At 38.2% G+C, this 16097-nt stretch overlaps 1 protein-coding gene across 9 annotated transcripts; it reads left to right on the top strand.

Moving 5' to 3' along the window:
- Positions 1-918: 918 nt before the first annotated feature.
- LOC114322214 (vesicle-associated protein 2-1) lies at positions 919-12645 on the top strand. 9 transcript variants are annotated; one of them, XM_028269489.2, is made up of 9 exons: positions 919-1246; positions 1424-1494; positions 8263-8333; positions 8449-8530; positions 9165-9280; positions 9398-9508; positions 9813-9839; positions 10675-10749; positions 12343-12645. In XM_028269489.2, exons 2-9 carry the CDS (start codon positions 1440-1442, stop codon positions 12475-12477), a joined length of 672 nt encoding a protein of 223 aa, XP_028125290.2. In that variant the 5' UTR covers positions 919-1246; positions 1424-1439; the 3' UTR covers positions 12478-12645. The 9 variants fall into 9 exon arrangements, with proteins under 9 accessions (XP_028125290.2, XP_028125288.2, XP_028125289.2 ...); XM_028269487.2 differs by having other exon boundaries at positions 1370-1494; XM_028269488.2 differs by having other exon boundaries at positions 919-1261.
- The last annotated feature ends 3452 nt before the right edge of the window (positions 12646-16097 follow it).

Below are 16097 nucleotides of genomic sequence, written 5' to 3'. Positions count from 1 at the left end.
TAACTTTTTTTAATTTTTTTTGTAAAAGATGAAAGTGAATTAAAAATTAAAAAGTAATTTTTAACTTACTTCTCAAAATAAGTCTAAATAATTTCAATAAACTATTCCATACAAATCAATTTGGGAGTCATTTATTGGTAGGACATCTGTGATTGCTTCCACGACAGTGCACAAACGATAAATGCAAGCTAGATGTACAACTGCCTTGGTTGACTTCATTGTGTGCTTCGGTAATAAATGCCGGATTTTGAATTAGATTAAGGTCAAGTTTGGCATCCTTCAAAAAAAATTTAAAAAGTCAAAAAGTAATTATCCTATTTAAGTCACATCATCTTATTTAAGTCACATCACTTCTCTAACACATCACTTCAAACTCAACCCAAATCCAACCCATATTTCATAAAAAGTCAAAAAGTACACTTATTTAGTCTTCCCAAACTTGACCTAAATCTGATTCCAAGATCAGACTTGCAACCAAAGCATATGTTTTTTCTGTAATGATTTTTAACTTCACAATAAATAACAGATGTTATTAATAAATTATCAAGTTAATTAATAATTTTTAATGATGTTAAAAATATTTTTTAATTAATAATTTAAATGATTTTATTATTATATAGGAGAGTAATTATAAAATTTGTTTTTTAATTAGTTTTATTAAATAAAAAATTCTAATAAAAAAATATTTATAATTTTTCAAATCATAAAAAATCATCTATATTTTAAATAAATCTTAAATGATATATTTATAACAGCATTGATAGAGACCCTTTCTAATCACCACCCAGACACACACCTGACGGGTGATAATTGAAAAAGAAGAAAAAAAAAAAAAAAAAACTGATCAATACAAAAGAAAAGGGTAAGGGGGTTTGAAATATTTTTCTATTTATAATTTCCCCGTTTGGTTAAGAAAGTGGATTACGTTAAACTTGTAAGGCACGCGGGGTTGTCTTCAAAGTTAGAGCCAGTGACACGTCAACTGGGTCCCACATCCAGCCTAAGCAACTCCTCGACAGCTCTCGCGCGTCTTTAAACTCCACGTGTCACCCGACCACTACTCTCCCTCCCTCCCTCCGCCTTCCGTCGAACCAGTGTGTGCTCAACGACGAAGATCCGTACTCTCTCTCTCTCTCTCTCGATCGAATCAGAGAGTATTTGATTCCGCACAGTGGACCCCGATCTTGGTGGCGGAATCGTCGATCACAGAACTGGCCCAAAGCAGCTCCGTCCTTCTCGCGTTTCAGTTCCATCTATTTTCGTCACCTTCTTTCTTCTTTTCTTTGTTTCCTTCACTCTTCCTCTCTCTCTCTCTCTCTCTCTATACAGAAATTTTAGATTCATCTTTGGTTTTCGCTGTATATGACAGATTGTAAAGTTTGGTTGATTGTTGTTGCTTATTTGGGTGATCGACTTGGTGTAGATATATCATCATCGCCATGACTGGTTCTGGCCAGTTTATCTCTGTTCAGCCTGATGAGCTCAAATTCCAATGTACGCTCAATTTTCCCTCTCTCTCTCTCTCTCTCTCATGCACACACACACTTTTTTTAAAAAAAAAATTATATCTGAATTAGGTTTCATTTGGAAGTTAATTTGATTGATTTGAAATGGTGGGGGTCAATGGGTTTAAAGTGCATTCAATTATTGATAAAATTGATCACACAAAGCGGCTTTTGGATGCAAAAATTAGGGGACAGAGCTCCACCATGCGACCCACCACAATACAGCAAAAGTTGGTGTGAGCTGTGTTGTTATCATTTAGCCTAAGTTTGGATGACTGGAATTTTGAGGGCAAATGGGAATTTGATTCTTGGTCTCCAAGATTTCAGTGTTTAGTTGAAATGGGAGGAGAGGCAACAAAGGGCTTACCTTCCCACCCAAAAATTGCATAGTCAATCATATGAAGGCCAAATATTTTACTGTAGCTTGGGTACTGCGGGTTTGTCCAGTCATTAATTTCAAGATCCGATATTAGTTGAGATGTGCATCTAATTATAAATAATAAAAAATCAGCATTTGGATCAGATTTGCCGATGGAAGTGATTTCTTATTTCAGCAGAAATTACATTCCCAAAAATCTCTAGTTTCTCATGAAAATCTCGCATTTTTTAAAGAATATTAGCCATTTAAAGTAAAAAATAATAATTATGCCTTCAATTTTAATTTTTTGTCGTTTTGCCATAGAAGATTCTTATCGAAACCAGACGCCTGAAAGGTATTCACACGGAAATTTTAGTACTGGTGATAAGATTCCTAAAATCAAACCAGACACCTGAATAGTATTCCCACAGAAATTTTTTATCATAAGATTCCCAATTCAATTCCCCTCATGATTTCTTTCATGCAAGCATAGAATTAAGGGAAATGGTTTGAGTAATGAGTTGCATTCGAGATATTCACGAACATGCATAACTATAAAAGCATGTGAATACTGTGAAATGGAACTATATTAGTTTCTCCTTGATTATATATACATATATATTGTTAAAGTATACAAAGAATACACTGTAAAGCACACACACACACCAATACACTGTAAAGCACACACACACACCAGCAAGTATACAACGAATACACTGTAAAGCACACACACACACCAGCACACACCCACTAGCATCACATGTTCGGATCACACTGTAAAGCACACACCAGCACACACCCACTAGCACACCCCAGCACACAAAGAAAGCTTTAGCAATAGTTTAATGTACCTTCTCCTCTCTATAAATAGAGAGAGCCCAGTCTCTTGTAAAATATATATACATACATACTGAATACATCAAAAATATAGAGCTAATATTTGCTCTCTCAATCTCTCTCAATTTCTTTTATGGTATCAGAGCCAAGTTTTCACCACACCAGAGCCTTCGTCTCCTCCGGACGATTCCAACGCCACCAATTTCAGCCCAATACGACGTCACACGCGCTCTCACGCGCCACTTCTGTGACCGGCGCGTCGCCTGCTTCCGCCTTCCGCCTCACACGCGCTCCACGCGTCCTCCACACTGTCCCGTGCTAACGTGCGCCGCGCACTACCTTGCTAACGTGCGCCGCGTGTTTCTGACGTCAGCACACGTCAGCCCTCTCTGCTACCGTGCACTGCCTGGCCTGTTTTGCTAACGTGCGCCGCGCCTTTCTTGCTAACGTGCGCCGCGCCCCTTTGTCTCTCATTTCTGTGCCTCTGTGGTCATATTTTGGGTCGTTTTCACTCCTTTTCCCACTAATTTCGGCCTTCTGAATTCACTGGTAACCTCGGTTTTTTCAGATTCTACCTCCATTGTGCTATTTTTCCCTCATGGATCGCCCGGATTCCTCTAATCACCCTATTTCCGTTATTCTTGACGGGACTAATTATGTCCTTTGGGCACAAGCCATGTCTGGCTTCCTCAAAGGCAAGAAACTTTGGCGTATCATTACTGGGGATGTATGCAAACCAGTCCCAGCAACCACGGAATCCGCTGCCACGGACTCCGCTGCCAAATATATCGACCGACTAGAAGATTGGGATAGTAAAAACTATCAGATCATCACCTGGCTTCGCAATACTTCTATTACATCCATCGGCCTTCAGTTTGGTAGGTTCCAACTTGAGTCTGCTTCCTCTCCAGCCAAGGCCATCTGGGATTTTTTTGCAAGAACGCTATCAGACTACCGGTCTTGCTCACCAATATCAGCTTCTGAGTCATCTTCACCGTATGCGCCAAGAAAACACTCAGACCATTAATGATTTCCTCTCCCAAATGTATTATGTTTGGGATCAACTCGCTCTTTCTGAGCCTCCATGGCCTCATACTGAGGATGCTGCCTTGTTTACTACCTACCGTGACCAACAGCGCTTGGTTCAGTTTCTCATGGCTCTCACTCCTCGTTTTGAGCCCGTCCGCGCATCTCTCCTACATCGCACTCCTTTACCCACTCTTGAGCAAGCCGTTTCTGAACTCCTGTCCGAGGAAACCAGGTTTGGTACTCTCCATCCACACCCTGTGGACTCTGTTCTTGCTACTCCCCAGATTCAGAGTTCTCCTTCCCCACAGCGGTCCACTACCTGCAACTATTGTCACAACCGCAATCTTCCATCGACTCATCTTCTGGTTCATTGTCCCGTTCGTCTTTGTCGATTTTGCAACAAGACTGGCCCCGGTCATCTCCAACAAGATTGCTTCCGCAATCCTACCCGTGCCTCTCGCCATGGTCCTTCCACCGGGAATTTTTCCCGCAGCAACTCTCACCGTTCTGGGACTCCATTTAAAAACATGCCTGCTCCGCGCACTGCTGCTGCCGCCTCTGAAGCTTCACCTTCTTCTGTCCCTGTAGATCCTTCCACTCCGGTCTTCTCTCATACCGATGTTGAAGCCATGTTTCAACATTTTTGGCAGCATTCCGGTACTCCTCCATCTCCTGCTTTGTCTACTACCGCAGGTAACACTTCCTGGTACTTTGACTCCGCTTGTTGTAATCACATGACCTTTGATCCTACTATTTTTACTCCTCTCTCTTCGACTCCTCATGTTCCTTCTATCCATACTGCTGATGGGTCTCTTCTGTCTGTAAGTCATGTTGGGTCTGTTTCCACCTCTCACTTATCTTTATCCCATGTATATCTTATGCCTGCTCTCACTTTAAATCTTATCTCCATTAGTCAATTATGTGAGAATGGTCTAACTGTTACCTTTTCCCATACTGGTTGTTTGGTGCAGGACCCTCGGACCAGGCAAACTCTTGGGATAGGCCGTAAGCAAGGACGTCTCTACGAACTTATCCATCTTCATGTTCCAGATTCCTCTCAAATCACTGCTCCTACCACTGCTACCACTGCTCCTCCTTTATCTCATTTTCAGCTTTGGCACTATCGTTTGGGCCATCTTTCTGTTGGTCGTTTGAAGTCTTTAATTTCTAGTGGTCATTTGGGTACTGTAAGTTCTGATGCTTTCAATTGTGTGTCCTGTCAACTTGCAAAACAACCTGCTTTGTCGTTTAATAAAAGTGATTCTGTTTCTCTTGCGCCCTTTGATCTCATTCATTCTGATATTTGGGGACCCTCTCCTACTCCTACTATGGGAGGCGCACGTTATTTTGTTGTTTTTATAGATGGATTTTCTCGTTTTACATGGTTGTTTCTTATGAAAAATCGCTCTGAACTCAAACAACTTTATTACAATTTTGCTGCAATGGTTAAAACCCAATTTTCTAAAACTATCAAGATTTTTCGCTCCGACAATGCCATGGAATATAAAGATTTTGACTTTCTTTCCTTCCTTAGGAGTCATGGTACTCAACCTCATCGTTCCTGTCCAGGTACGTCCCAACAAAATGGCCGTGCTGAACGAAAACATCGGCATCTACTTGACACTACTCGAGCCCTCCTTCTCTCTTCCTCTTGTCCAGAAAATTTTTGGGGTGAAGCCGCTCTCACTGCTGCTTACACTATCAATTGTATCCCTACACCGGTCATTCATAATCACACTCCATATGAGCGTTTACATGGCACCCGTCCCCCTTACGACACCCTTAGGGTTTTTGGCTCTGCATGTTTTGTTCTTCTCCAACCTCATGAACGTACCAAACTTGAACCCCGTTCTCGCCTTTGTTGCTTCTTAGGGTATGGTATTGAACATAAAGGGTATCGCTGTTGGGATCCTCTCTCCCAGCGTCTCCGTATCTCTCGTCATGTGGTCTTTTGGGAACACACAATGTTTTCCTCCCTCTCTCAATTCCGTTTATCCGTTCCCTCACCCTCTCTGTGTTTTACTAACCCTTCTGCAGATCTGTTTTCTGATGAGCTTCCTCCACTGCCCATGCCTGACTCTCTTGAGACTGCCTTGCCTACTGGTCTTTCTCAAGCACCTGCCAGCTCTGATGGTCCTGATCTTGCTCCCTCGGACTCCTCACCCCCTGTTGAGTCTCTTCCTCTGGCTCCTCCTCCTCCTGCTCGACCACACCGGGTAACTCAACCTTCTACTCGTCTTCGTGACTTTATTGTTGGTTCTACTGCTTTTTCTACTTATGAACCCACCTCCTATCGGGAGGCTCGCTCTAATCCTCTTTGGCAGCAAGCTATGACTGATGAATTACAGGCTTTAGACAAAACTCACACTTGGGACATTGTTGATCTTCCTCCTGCCAAGACTGCCATTGGCTGTAAATGGGTATACAAAATCAAAACCTGTTCTGATGGCTCTATTGAGCGCTATAAAGCTCGCCTTGTTGCTAAAGGCTTCAATCAAGAATATGGTATTGACTATGAGGAGACCTTTGCTCCTGTTGCTCGTCTCACCTCTGTTCGCAGCCTCATTGCAGTTGCTACTACCCGACACTGGGATCTTTATCAAATGGATGTGAAAAATGCCTTTCTTAATGGTGTTCTTCTTGAGGAGGTCTACATGCAACCTCCCCCTGGGTCTACTTATCCACCTCATAAAGTCTGCAAACTTCAACGTGCTTTATATGGTCTCAAACAAGCTCCCCGCGCTTGGTTTGCCAAGTTCAGCTCTACTATTCATGACTGTGGTTTCACCTCCAGCTCTTATGATACTGCACTTTTTATCCGCAGAACTGCTCAAGGGACCACCTTGCTTCTTCTTTATGTGGATGATATGATTATCACCGGTGATGATGTCAATGGTATTCTTCATCTTAAACAATTTCTTAGCCATCATTTCGAGATGAAAGACCTTGGTCCTCTCAGCTATTTCTTGGGTCTTGAAATCTTCCATGATTCCACGGGTTCTTTTCTCTCTCAAGCTAAGTACACATCTGATCTTCTCACCCGTGCTGGTCTTACCGATTGATATGGGTGTTTCCTTTTCTGGCGCTACCTCTCTTTATTGTGACAATCAGAGTGCTATTCAGATTGCTCACAATGATGTTTTTCATGATCGCACCAAGCATATTGAGCTTGATTGTCATTTCATTCGACAACATGTTACCCGTGGTACTATTCATCTTCTCCCTATTGCTTCAGCCGATCAGCCTGCTGATATTTTCACCAAGGCTCATCCTCCTGGGCGCTTCCCTGATCTTGTTTCCAAACTCAACTTGGTCGCTGCCTCCCCTCCTTGAGTTTGCGGGGGGCTGTTAAAGTATACAAAGAATACACTGTAAAGCACACACACACACCAATACACTGTAAAGCACACACACACACCAGCAAGTATACAACGAATACACTGTAAAGCGCACACACACACCAGCACACACCCACTAGCATCACATGTTCGGATCACACTGTAAAGCACACACCAGCACACACCCACTAGCACACCCCAGCACACAAAGAAAGCTTTAGCAATAGTTTAATGTACCTTCTCTTCTCTATAAATAGAGAGAGCCCAGTCTCTTGTAAAATATATATACATACATACTGAATACATCAAAAATATAGAGCTAATATTTGCTCTCTCAATCTCTCTCAATTTCTTTTATATATGCTGCGAGTGCTTGGTTTAGACTTTGTTCCCTTGGAAATCAAGATTATTATTATTTTTTCCCGGGCTATTTTTTGTGTAGTTTGGTGATGTAGACTCAACCTAGAGGGAAGAGGCGACTAGAGTGTCCTCTTATGGGCAGCTGAGAGATGGGTAGAACCCCACATTGCTGGGGAGAGCGTCTGAATCTAGGCTAACATAGCTCTTCCTACTCTTGTGTAGCACACTATACATGTGTGCAGTAGAGGACAAATTTGTGAGGGCCAATGGTGGGCTCAAAGTGGACTATCCTATGGAAGTGGGGTCAGGGTATGACAAGTGGTACAAGAGCAAATAGGATTGATTTCTTCTATTTTAGCTGGAACATTGTTGTTCCATGGTTGTAATTAGATTTGAGTAATCTAATTTGTAAAACATTAGCTTCCTATGTTATGGTTGTTGTTGTAATGAACCTTTCTTGGTATGAGCCTAATATACTTGCCCAAGATTGTAGAGCCTGTTTAAATGGTCACAGTATTTACAACCACAAAACTAATTGGGTAAGGAGTTAGTAGTAGTTGGTGCCAAATATTCTCCGGTGTTCTTTGATACAATATAAATGAATTGAGTTCTCTCCCAAAGCATGAAATTCAATTCGCAAAAATGAATTCCCTCTGCCTGCGTGTTGGGTTGCATCCACATGGATGCATATACATATTAAAAATGGCTATTAATAGTTACACAAGTACTTTTTCTTCATTCTTGGAAATTTATTACTTTGGTTTCATAGTTTTTCTGATCACATTGGTCTAGAAAGCACTCCTGGGCATCTAACCATATGTGTTCCCATGATCAGTTGAGCTGGAAAAACAAAGCTACAGTGATCTTAAAGTTACAAACAACACAGAACATCATGTTGCCTTCAAGGTCTTTTCTCTTAATAAATATGTTAAATCACTTCCTAGCAAATATATATTGTTAAAGCTTCTTTGGTATTCAGCTAATTATGTTATCTGTTTGTTTCCCTTGTTTCCTTGGCTAGGTCAAAACCACTTCACCAAAGAAATACTTTGTACGGCCAAACACTGGTGTTATACATCCATGGGACTCGTGTGTCATAAGAGGTGCTACTCTTTATTTTGTCATGATCTTTTGGTAGGGTATGACTGTTCTAGCAATGCTGTGGTTTTTAAATGCTCTAACTGATTGGCTATGGCATGAACCGAACAAGGAAAATAGTATGTTATTGATTAATACTTCTATATCTGTTTATTAAAAGTTCTATGACACAAATACTGTTGCTTAACAAATAGAACATACATAGTGATATCCTTATACTAGATAAAACTCTCCTGTTAGGCTCATACAACAATATTCTTCTTTCTCATATTAAAATGGTGCTAGATGGGCCTATGTTGACCTTATCAATGGGTCCAAAAAAATAAATAAATGAAATTTGGAAATCCTAGAAAATTTCAGGGTAAACTCAGCACGTGTCCAAATGTATAGGAGAAATGCCATGTCCGTCATGAACACTGTTTCTTTTAAGAAGTGTTCATGCTGCATGGTTGGCCAGAAGTTGGGTATCTGTTAGGTGATCTCCTGGATCAGGGTTTCAGTTTCTTATGCATATTATTTACTTTATTAGCTTTGAACAATTATACCTCAGTTGCTTGTGTTGGTATACAACTAGTAGTAACATCGTTCCAGTGTCCCGTTGTTTCTAAAGCTGGTTTCAAATCACTGCTGTTTCTGTAGTCACCCTTCAAGCTCAAACAGAATACCCTCCAGATATGCAATGCAAAGATAAATTTCTCCTACAAAGCACAATTGTGGCTTCAGATGCTGATGTCGATGAGCTTCCACAAGATACCGTGAGAATCTTTATTTGAAGAGCAGTGACTTCATTTTGTTGGCTTGATTACATCACTTTTGGAAATAATAAATAATGATATACTTTGTGTGAAAATAATGGGCATTGTTATACCCAGTTTAATAAAGACAGTGGAAGCACAATACAAGAATGCAAGCTTAGGGTTGTCTATCTCTCTCCTCAAGCAGCCCTTGGAAACCCAGATGATCGAAGTTTTGATAACAACTCTGTGAGTTCTGCTATGTTCTTTTGTTTTTGTTTGCTTGTTTTACAGATTTTGGTAGATTTTCTGTCTCTCCTTCTCATTTTTCAGTTGAGGAAAGAGCTATTTATTTGCATTCCTATTTAATTCTGTTTACCTATGTCAGCCTTTTGATAATGGCTGGCCCCCGGTAGTATGTGATGCACAATGTGCCAAAACGTGTTAAGTTAATTAACCATTTGGCATTTAATTTCTTCATATGCATGAAAATATATTGTCAAAATTTCTTGGCCCTAACTCTTTTTCTTTTTAAAAAAAAATTTAATTGCAGATGCGCAGCTCCTCAAGCTTTGATGATGTGAGTAAACATTCTTTCATTAGTGCATTAGTTCTATGATTGGTTTCATTTTCTTATCTGTCTTTCAGCTGCCTTAAAATTTAACTGTTTTGCTTTTTTGGGACAATGATATATACTCCAAAATGGTGTTAGCTTTGTTGCATTTGATATTAATGCAGAGTTTTGGTCTTTTTACCATTTATGGGTGGGCTGGTCAATGGACTGGATAAGATTTGTTTCAAAGATTCTTTGGTCATGTCAACTGCTCTGAAATCTATGAGTGACAAGTTGCCCAACAATTCTTCTTGCCTGTAGGCCTATATTAATGTCAACAACACTCCTTTCCTGTTAAGCTGTTCTCAGATCTTCTGGTTAGAAGTTAGAACTGGCCAGATAATTAATGCTTACTTGTACAAGCTAGTCATATATTTCTCTTTATCATGTTAGGAAGTGTATTCTTCAAGTGCCATTTTAAAGGCATTTGTAATTTTTCTCAAATTCTTGTTTGTCTCCTGTCTCACAAAACTGATATTATGTTAGGAACCTGTGCATAATGGTTGTTGAAATTATTTTGCTGATCTTTCATAGGAGAGAATACATCCTTGTTCAAGCAATTATCCTCGTAAGAATGGATAATGGTTTTAGATAATGAAATATGAAATGTGACACTCCGCTATGTAATTATGTAGTTCTGCTTCATTGCATATCTGCTGGTTTTTGGTCCTCCGTTTAATGATAATGTGAAAGCATATATTTAAGCTAGAATTAAATTTTCACCAGCTTTTAAGGATGATACGTGTCTTCTGTTTTTGTGTGTGAGTGTGCGTGAACTTTAATTGTTATTAATTTTATGCAGATTCCGGGTTTGCAACATCTGAAGGATGAAAGGGATACAGCTATGCGACAAACACGGCAACTGCAGCAGGAACTGGTTAGTAGTGCTCTATTGCTTTTGCCCCACTGATTTTTTATGATTTGATAAATTTTTTATGTATATCAACCTAAGCATATATACATGCATACATATATATATATATATGAGTATACATCTGCTAAATTTGTTACATTATGACAATGTACTAGGTTTCCACCAGACATAGAGAACTAAACATATATACTACCTACCTGGAATAAGCCTCATCATAGTTTGAGAACTTTGGAAAGGCAATTCAGAATATGCTTATTTGACATGTTTAATTCCGACATAAAAATACATAGATTAAAGACTAAGCTCTTGACACACGCAAAGCATGTTTTAGTGACAATGTGTGTGGGTAACCACCATATGAAGACATGGAAGTTTTAGAAACTAGCTAGGATTCGTTTGGGAAATGGTTTAGCTTTTTGGCTTTTTTGGTTATTTTAGCTTGGGGCTAAAAGGCCTGGTTTGGGAAGGGCTTTAGGCTTTTTTGACTTTTTTGTGAGAGAAATAATGTAATTATTATGAGTTGGATGTAATGTTTTGTCTTATTGGTCTAAAAAACCTATTTTGTTTTTTATGGCTAAAATAGCCAAAAATGCCCCCAACTTTTGCTTGTCAAACGAAGCCTTTGAATTTTAAAATTGTGAATGATTGTGGAGGTTACCCAGACACTCACCCTTCAAACGATATGGAAGAACTTATTTTAATGATAAAAAAATAAGTTTTCTAGGACTTAAAAACATCTAAACAATCATAGTCCAACAACTATAGAAGCCCCAGCAAACAACCAGCCTAGCAAAGAGTACCCATAATGAGAAAGAAATAAACAATAGAACAAAATCCAACAACCAACTCAACAAAGAACCCCCATAATAGGGATAAATAATCAATAGTTGCCTTTCGCAAAAATTGACCCCTTGACCTCCAGATAGAAGTGCATATGCATGGCCTAAGAAGCATAGACATGGACACCGATACAAACACGGGACATGATGACTTCAAAAAAAGATTGAGATATAGACACAACAATAATTTTTTTATATATATATATTTTCATTGGCTAATATATTACATTTATAAATAATCAAAATTAATAAAAACTAACACTAATTCAATATATATATAAACTTACTCTTAAGCTAACTTTATTGTTTGTCTTTTTATAGATGATCTATTAATTATTTAAATCTAAGTAAAAAAGTAATAAACATTCAATATCTAACACCCATCAAAAACGCTAAAGAAGAGGGGGTGGGGGAAATTAATTGGTGTGTCTCCAAAAAACAAAGTAATTAAATAAAGGAATGGCATGTCCTGGATGTGTCCCTACTGTGTCTGACCCCGATGTTATTTTGCACGAAGTGCCATAGAAAAGAAACCTGTTTGGATGATCAAAACAGGTCGATCAATCAAAACCTTTTCAATAATTAGCTTAGTTATTACAGATGCCGTGAGATTGATAAAATCTTGTGATTGGCTAGTGAGTATCAGAATTAAATGGTGTTTGTTCTTCACAAGCAAATGTTGGCATGTTGAACCCAATATACATCTGCTTGTGACACAGAAAACTACTATGATTATATTTTCTAATCCTTTCTACAGGAAATGCTGAAGAGACGGAGTCGTCGGAAAAGTGACCCTGGCTTCTCCTTCACATTCGCGCTTTTCGTGGGACTCATTGGGCTCATGGTTGGCTTCCTTTTAAACCTTTCGTTGTCTTCGCCTTCAACAGAATGATTTCACTTGGCTTTAACAGTTTTAGGAGATGACTTTTATTGTATAATTTCACTTCCCTTCTGTGTTCCCTTTTCCCTTTGTAAATTGGGCCACTGCATAATTGCTGTTGATCAGTTGGTTTGAGTAATATACTTCATGCTTGTCAATATGGCACAGCTTTTTCTTTGATCTGGATTTTGTCATTGTTGAGTTGTATTTTTCTTTTTCTTTCTGCTACATATCTCATTTTTGGGGGACCTGTCTCACTTCTTTTGCTATGGCACTAATCACATTATTTGATTAGTCAGTGGCAGATATAAAGTAGGTGCATGGCCATGGCCCCCAAAATTTCACAAAATTATGATTAGGCCCGTGTAATTTTAAGTATTTACAAGACAAATTTGGATTATGTTTGATCTAATTTTTTTAAAAATAATTTTTTAATAAAGCTGGTATTTTATTTTTAATAAGACAAAATGTCACATTCAATTCATAAATATTTTATTTTTTTTTCTCATAACCATCAAATCAATTACAAAAAAAAAAAAAACTATTTTAGCTAAACATGTGTCTATTTTAGCCTAAAAATTAAAAAGTTACTAAAAAAATCAAAAAGTCAAAAAATCTTTTTTCTCTCTATTTTTTGTATATCTTTTCATAAAAAATTAAAAAGTCATTCCAAATATATTGCTTTTTTTAACATCATATTTTAGTCAAAAAATTAAAAAGTTATTAAAAAACCTTGTTTCTAAACGAGGGGTTCATAAATGTAATTAATAGTAAATTCATACAACAATTATTGAGTTTAATGACACGCAATTCTTCTACTCAAGAATAAATAAGCTACTAAAGGTGATGATTTTATTATTCATACTTAACTGACAATTTTTGTTTTTGATAAGTAAATAACTTTGAATATACTTTCCAAAATTTAATGAGATGAGAATGTATAAATGAAGAAACTATATGGAAATTTTATATAAGCTTAAAAGAATGGTTTGGGTCCTAATGTAAACATGATATATTTTTTAAATTCTGAAACACATTGATAGCGTAGATACTTAAAATTTTAAATGTCTTGATCACCATCTTATTAATCAATATAAATAAATTTTCTTGATTAATAAAAAATGGTCAAAATTTTTAAATATATGGAGATTCTACTAAAATTATGGATTTTAACCTATTTTTAATTATGAGTCAAAAAAAAAAAATGAATATAGTTTGACAATTGGGTCCACTCCTAAGTGTGGGGTCCACGAAGATATTTTATCAAAATTGGGTAGGATAATTCAATTTTAAATTCAAATTTGCATGTAAATCATGTTCATAAAATAAGAAATAAATTGCTATTTTGGGTTTGTTAGGAAGTGGGTTGACTTTTTAGCTTTTTAACTTTCTAGCTATTTTAGCGTGAGGCTAAAAAGTCTTGTTTAGGAAGGGCTTTTCATTTTTTTTGATTTTTTTGACTTTTTTATGAGAGAAAAAATGTAATGATTATGGATTGAATGTGATATTTTGTCTTATTGAGCTAAAAAGTCTATTTTGTTTTTTTTTTGTGACTATTTTAACCAAAAAAGCCCAAACCCTTTGTAGACACCCTATTTTTAACAACCCTTACAACTTGGACGCCATTGCATGCACACCCGATGATGAATGTATTTGATCGCCAAGTGCTCGAAACTCTCAGCGAAATGCTACAACTTTGAGCCTTTCAAACCTTGCATCCTTATTGCCTCATTTTTTAACCATGCCTTGGTCTTTCAAGCCTGCAGCTTATGGTGGCCTGCCGACCATCCCTAGAGGCTATCGGCCACTAGTGTATTTTCTAGATATTTTATGGTAGTTGTGGCAGTTGTTCGTGCAGATGCATGCATCTTTCCCCACGTGTAGGGTTGGATCTCCCTGAGGAAATTTCATATTTTCTATATATAGGAGGGTCCTTTCTCTTGTTTTAAGGTTAGAAAATTTTGAACTCACAAATTTTCCTCTCTCTCGCGCTCTCTCTCTTGCAAATTTGTGCACATTAGCCTACATACACTACACTTTTGCCTACACCTCCTTAATCAAAGTTGATCACCTTTAGGCTGAGGTTCCTTGATGCCTTCTTGGAGCTCTTGAAGTTGGTTTTGGCTTGAATTGTTGCCTAGAATTTATCTTTGCTTCAAGAGGTATAATACTTGCCTTTTTACCTTGTTTTGCATACTTGTTTTTCTAACTTTTCCCACTGATTTTGTGTTGTTTTTGGGCTATAAAAAACTCTATTTTTGTGGGCTGAAATAGGTGATTTTAGGCTATTTAAGGTTAGGGAGTGGCTCACTCTTCTTTATTCCTTGTTTGTAAGGCCTTTCCACATTTGTTTCCCACTTTCAAACCATATCTTTTGGGCTTTTGAACACTGAATTTCAAAGTATTTTCAGTGGTGAAAATTATGTTTTGAAGTCCAAATTTAGAGGGGTTAGCCTCCCCTCATTGTGTCTTTGTTTGCTAGCCTAGATAGCTTTATGTGTTAGCTTATTTTTTCTAGCCATTTGTAGCTTAATTGTAGCATGTTTTAGCCTCTGGTTTGGACTGTTTTAACTCTGTTTTAGGTTGGTTAAGTCATTTGAGTCTTGTATTGCATGCTTGTAGTGTAAGTGTCCTTACAAGCTTGGTGTTTTACGCCTTTAGACACCACTTATTTGAGTTAATTGCATGTTTTTAGTGCTTTTCTCACTTAATTTCAGCAAGCACAATCTCTACAACCCCCCTCCCCTATTTCTTGACTTTTTGTTTGCTTTGAGGGTTGTTTCAATCTTAGTATTGTTTAAATTTGAGATTGAGGTCCATGCTTAATGGTTTAATCCCCTTTTGGAGGTTCATTATCAACGGCATGACATCTCTCTCTTGCCTTAAACTACCCCTTGTTTGACACTTCCTTCTCTTTTAGAGGACTTAATACAGCTTTTGGACTTAATTGGATTAAAGAATAGTTGGTAAATTAAAATGAGTAACTAAAACTTGGGACTAAAAGTGAGCAAGATAATAACTTGGTGTGTTCAATCGGACGTTAATTGAACACATTGGAGCTTGGACCATTTCATACTTGCTAGTGATGAAATGATCCAAGTCTCCAAGGTCAACTTCTTCCCTTGATCTTTCATGAAATGGAGGAGTTTTGTGTCTTGTTTTGCATTTATTAACCTTGTATACTTGGTTTCACAAGCTATTATGCAATGAAATTGCATCCATTGATGGTTTGTGAACCAAAGCTTGCTACTCCTTTGATTTTCCCATGAAAATGAGGGGTGAGTTGTGCAAACAAACTCTTGAAATATCCTGTATATGCTCTGTTTGTCCTCTGTTGCAGCAAGATGAACTTGTGCATCAGTGGCCAGCAGGCCACTTTCCATGGCCGACAGACCACCATCCATGGCCAGCAACCTTCAACCATGGCTGGCTGGTGGCCGGCAATCTTTACCAACGGCCGGCTAGCCACTGATGCAAAACACAACAGAGTGTTGGTAAGGCAGAACAGAGTGAACAACAGTGCTGGTGTTCAACTATGCAAACAGAGGCATTCGGAAGCAAAACGGTGGTCTTTTCGGACGGAAACCGAGCATGCGCATGCACATCCCTCGTTTCCCGAGACGTGGTAGTTA

This window comes from Camellia sinensis, chromosome 11, assembly GCF_055761805.1.
Source record: "Camellia sinensis isolate YWXY chromosome 11, ASM5576180v1, whole genome shotgun sequence".
NCBI classification, from domain to species: domain Eukaryota; kingdom Viridiplantae; phylum Streptophyta; class Magnoliopsida; order Ericales; family Theaceae; genus Camellia; species Camellia sinensis.
The sequence above is the reverse complement of the archived record's forward strand: the minus strand, read 5'-3'. Positions and strand labels throughout refer to the sequence as shown.

Coding starts and splice junctions, on each gene's coding strand:
- LOC114322214 (XM_028269489.2), top strand. CDS start 1,440: ATGACTGGTTCTGGCCAGTTTATCTCTGTTCAGCCTGATGAGCTCAAA. Junction 8,531..9,164: donor GGACTCGTGTGTCATAAGAG/GTGCTACTCTTT, acceptor CTGTTTCTGTAG/TCACCCTTCAAGCTCAAACA. Junction 9,281..9,397: donor ATGAGCTTCCACAAGATACC/GTGAGAATCTTT, acceptor TGTTATACCCAG/TTTAATAAAGACAGTGGAAG.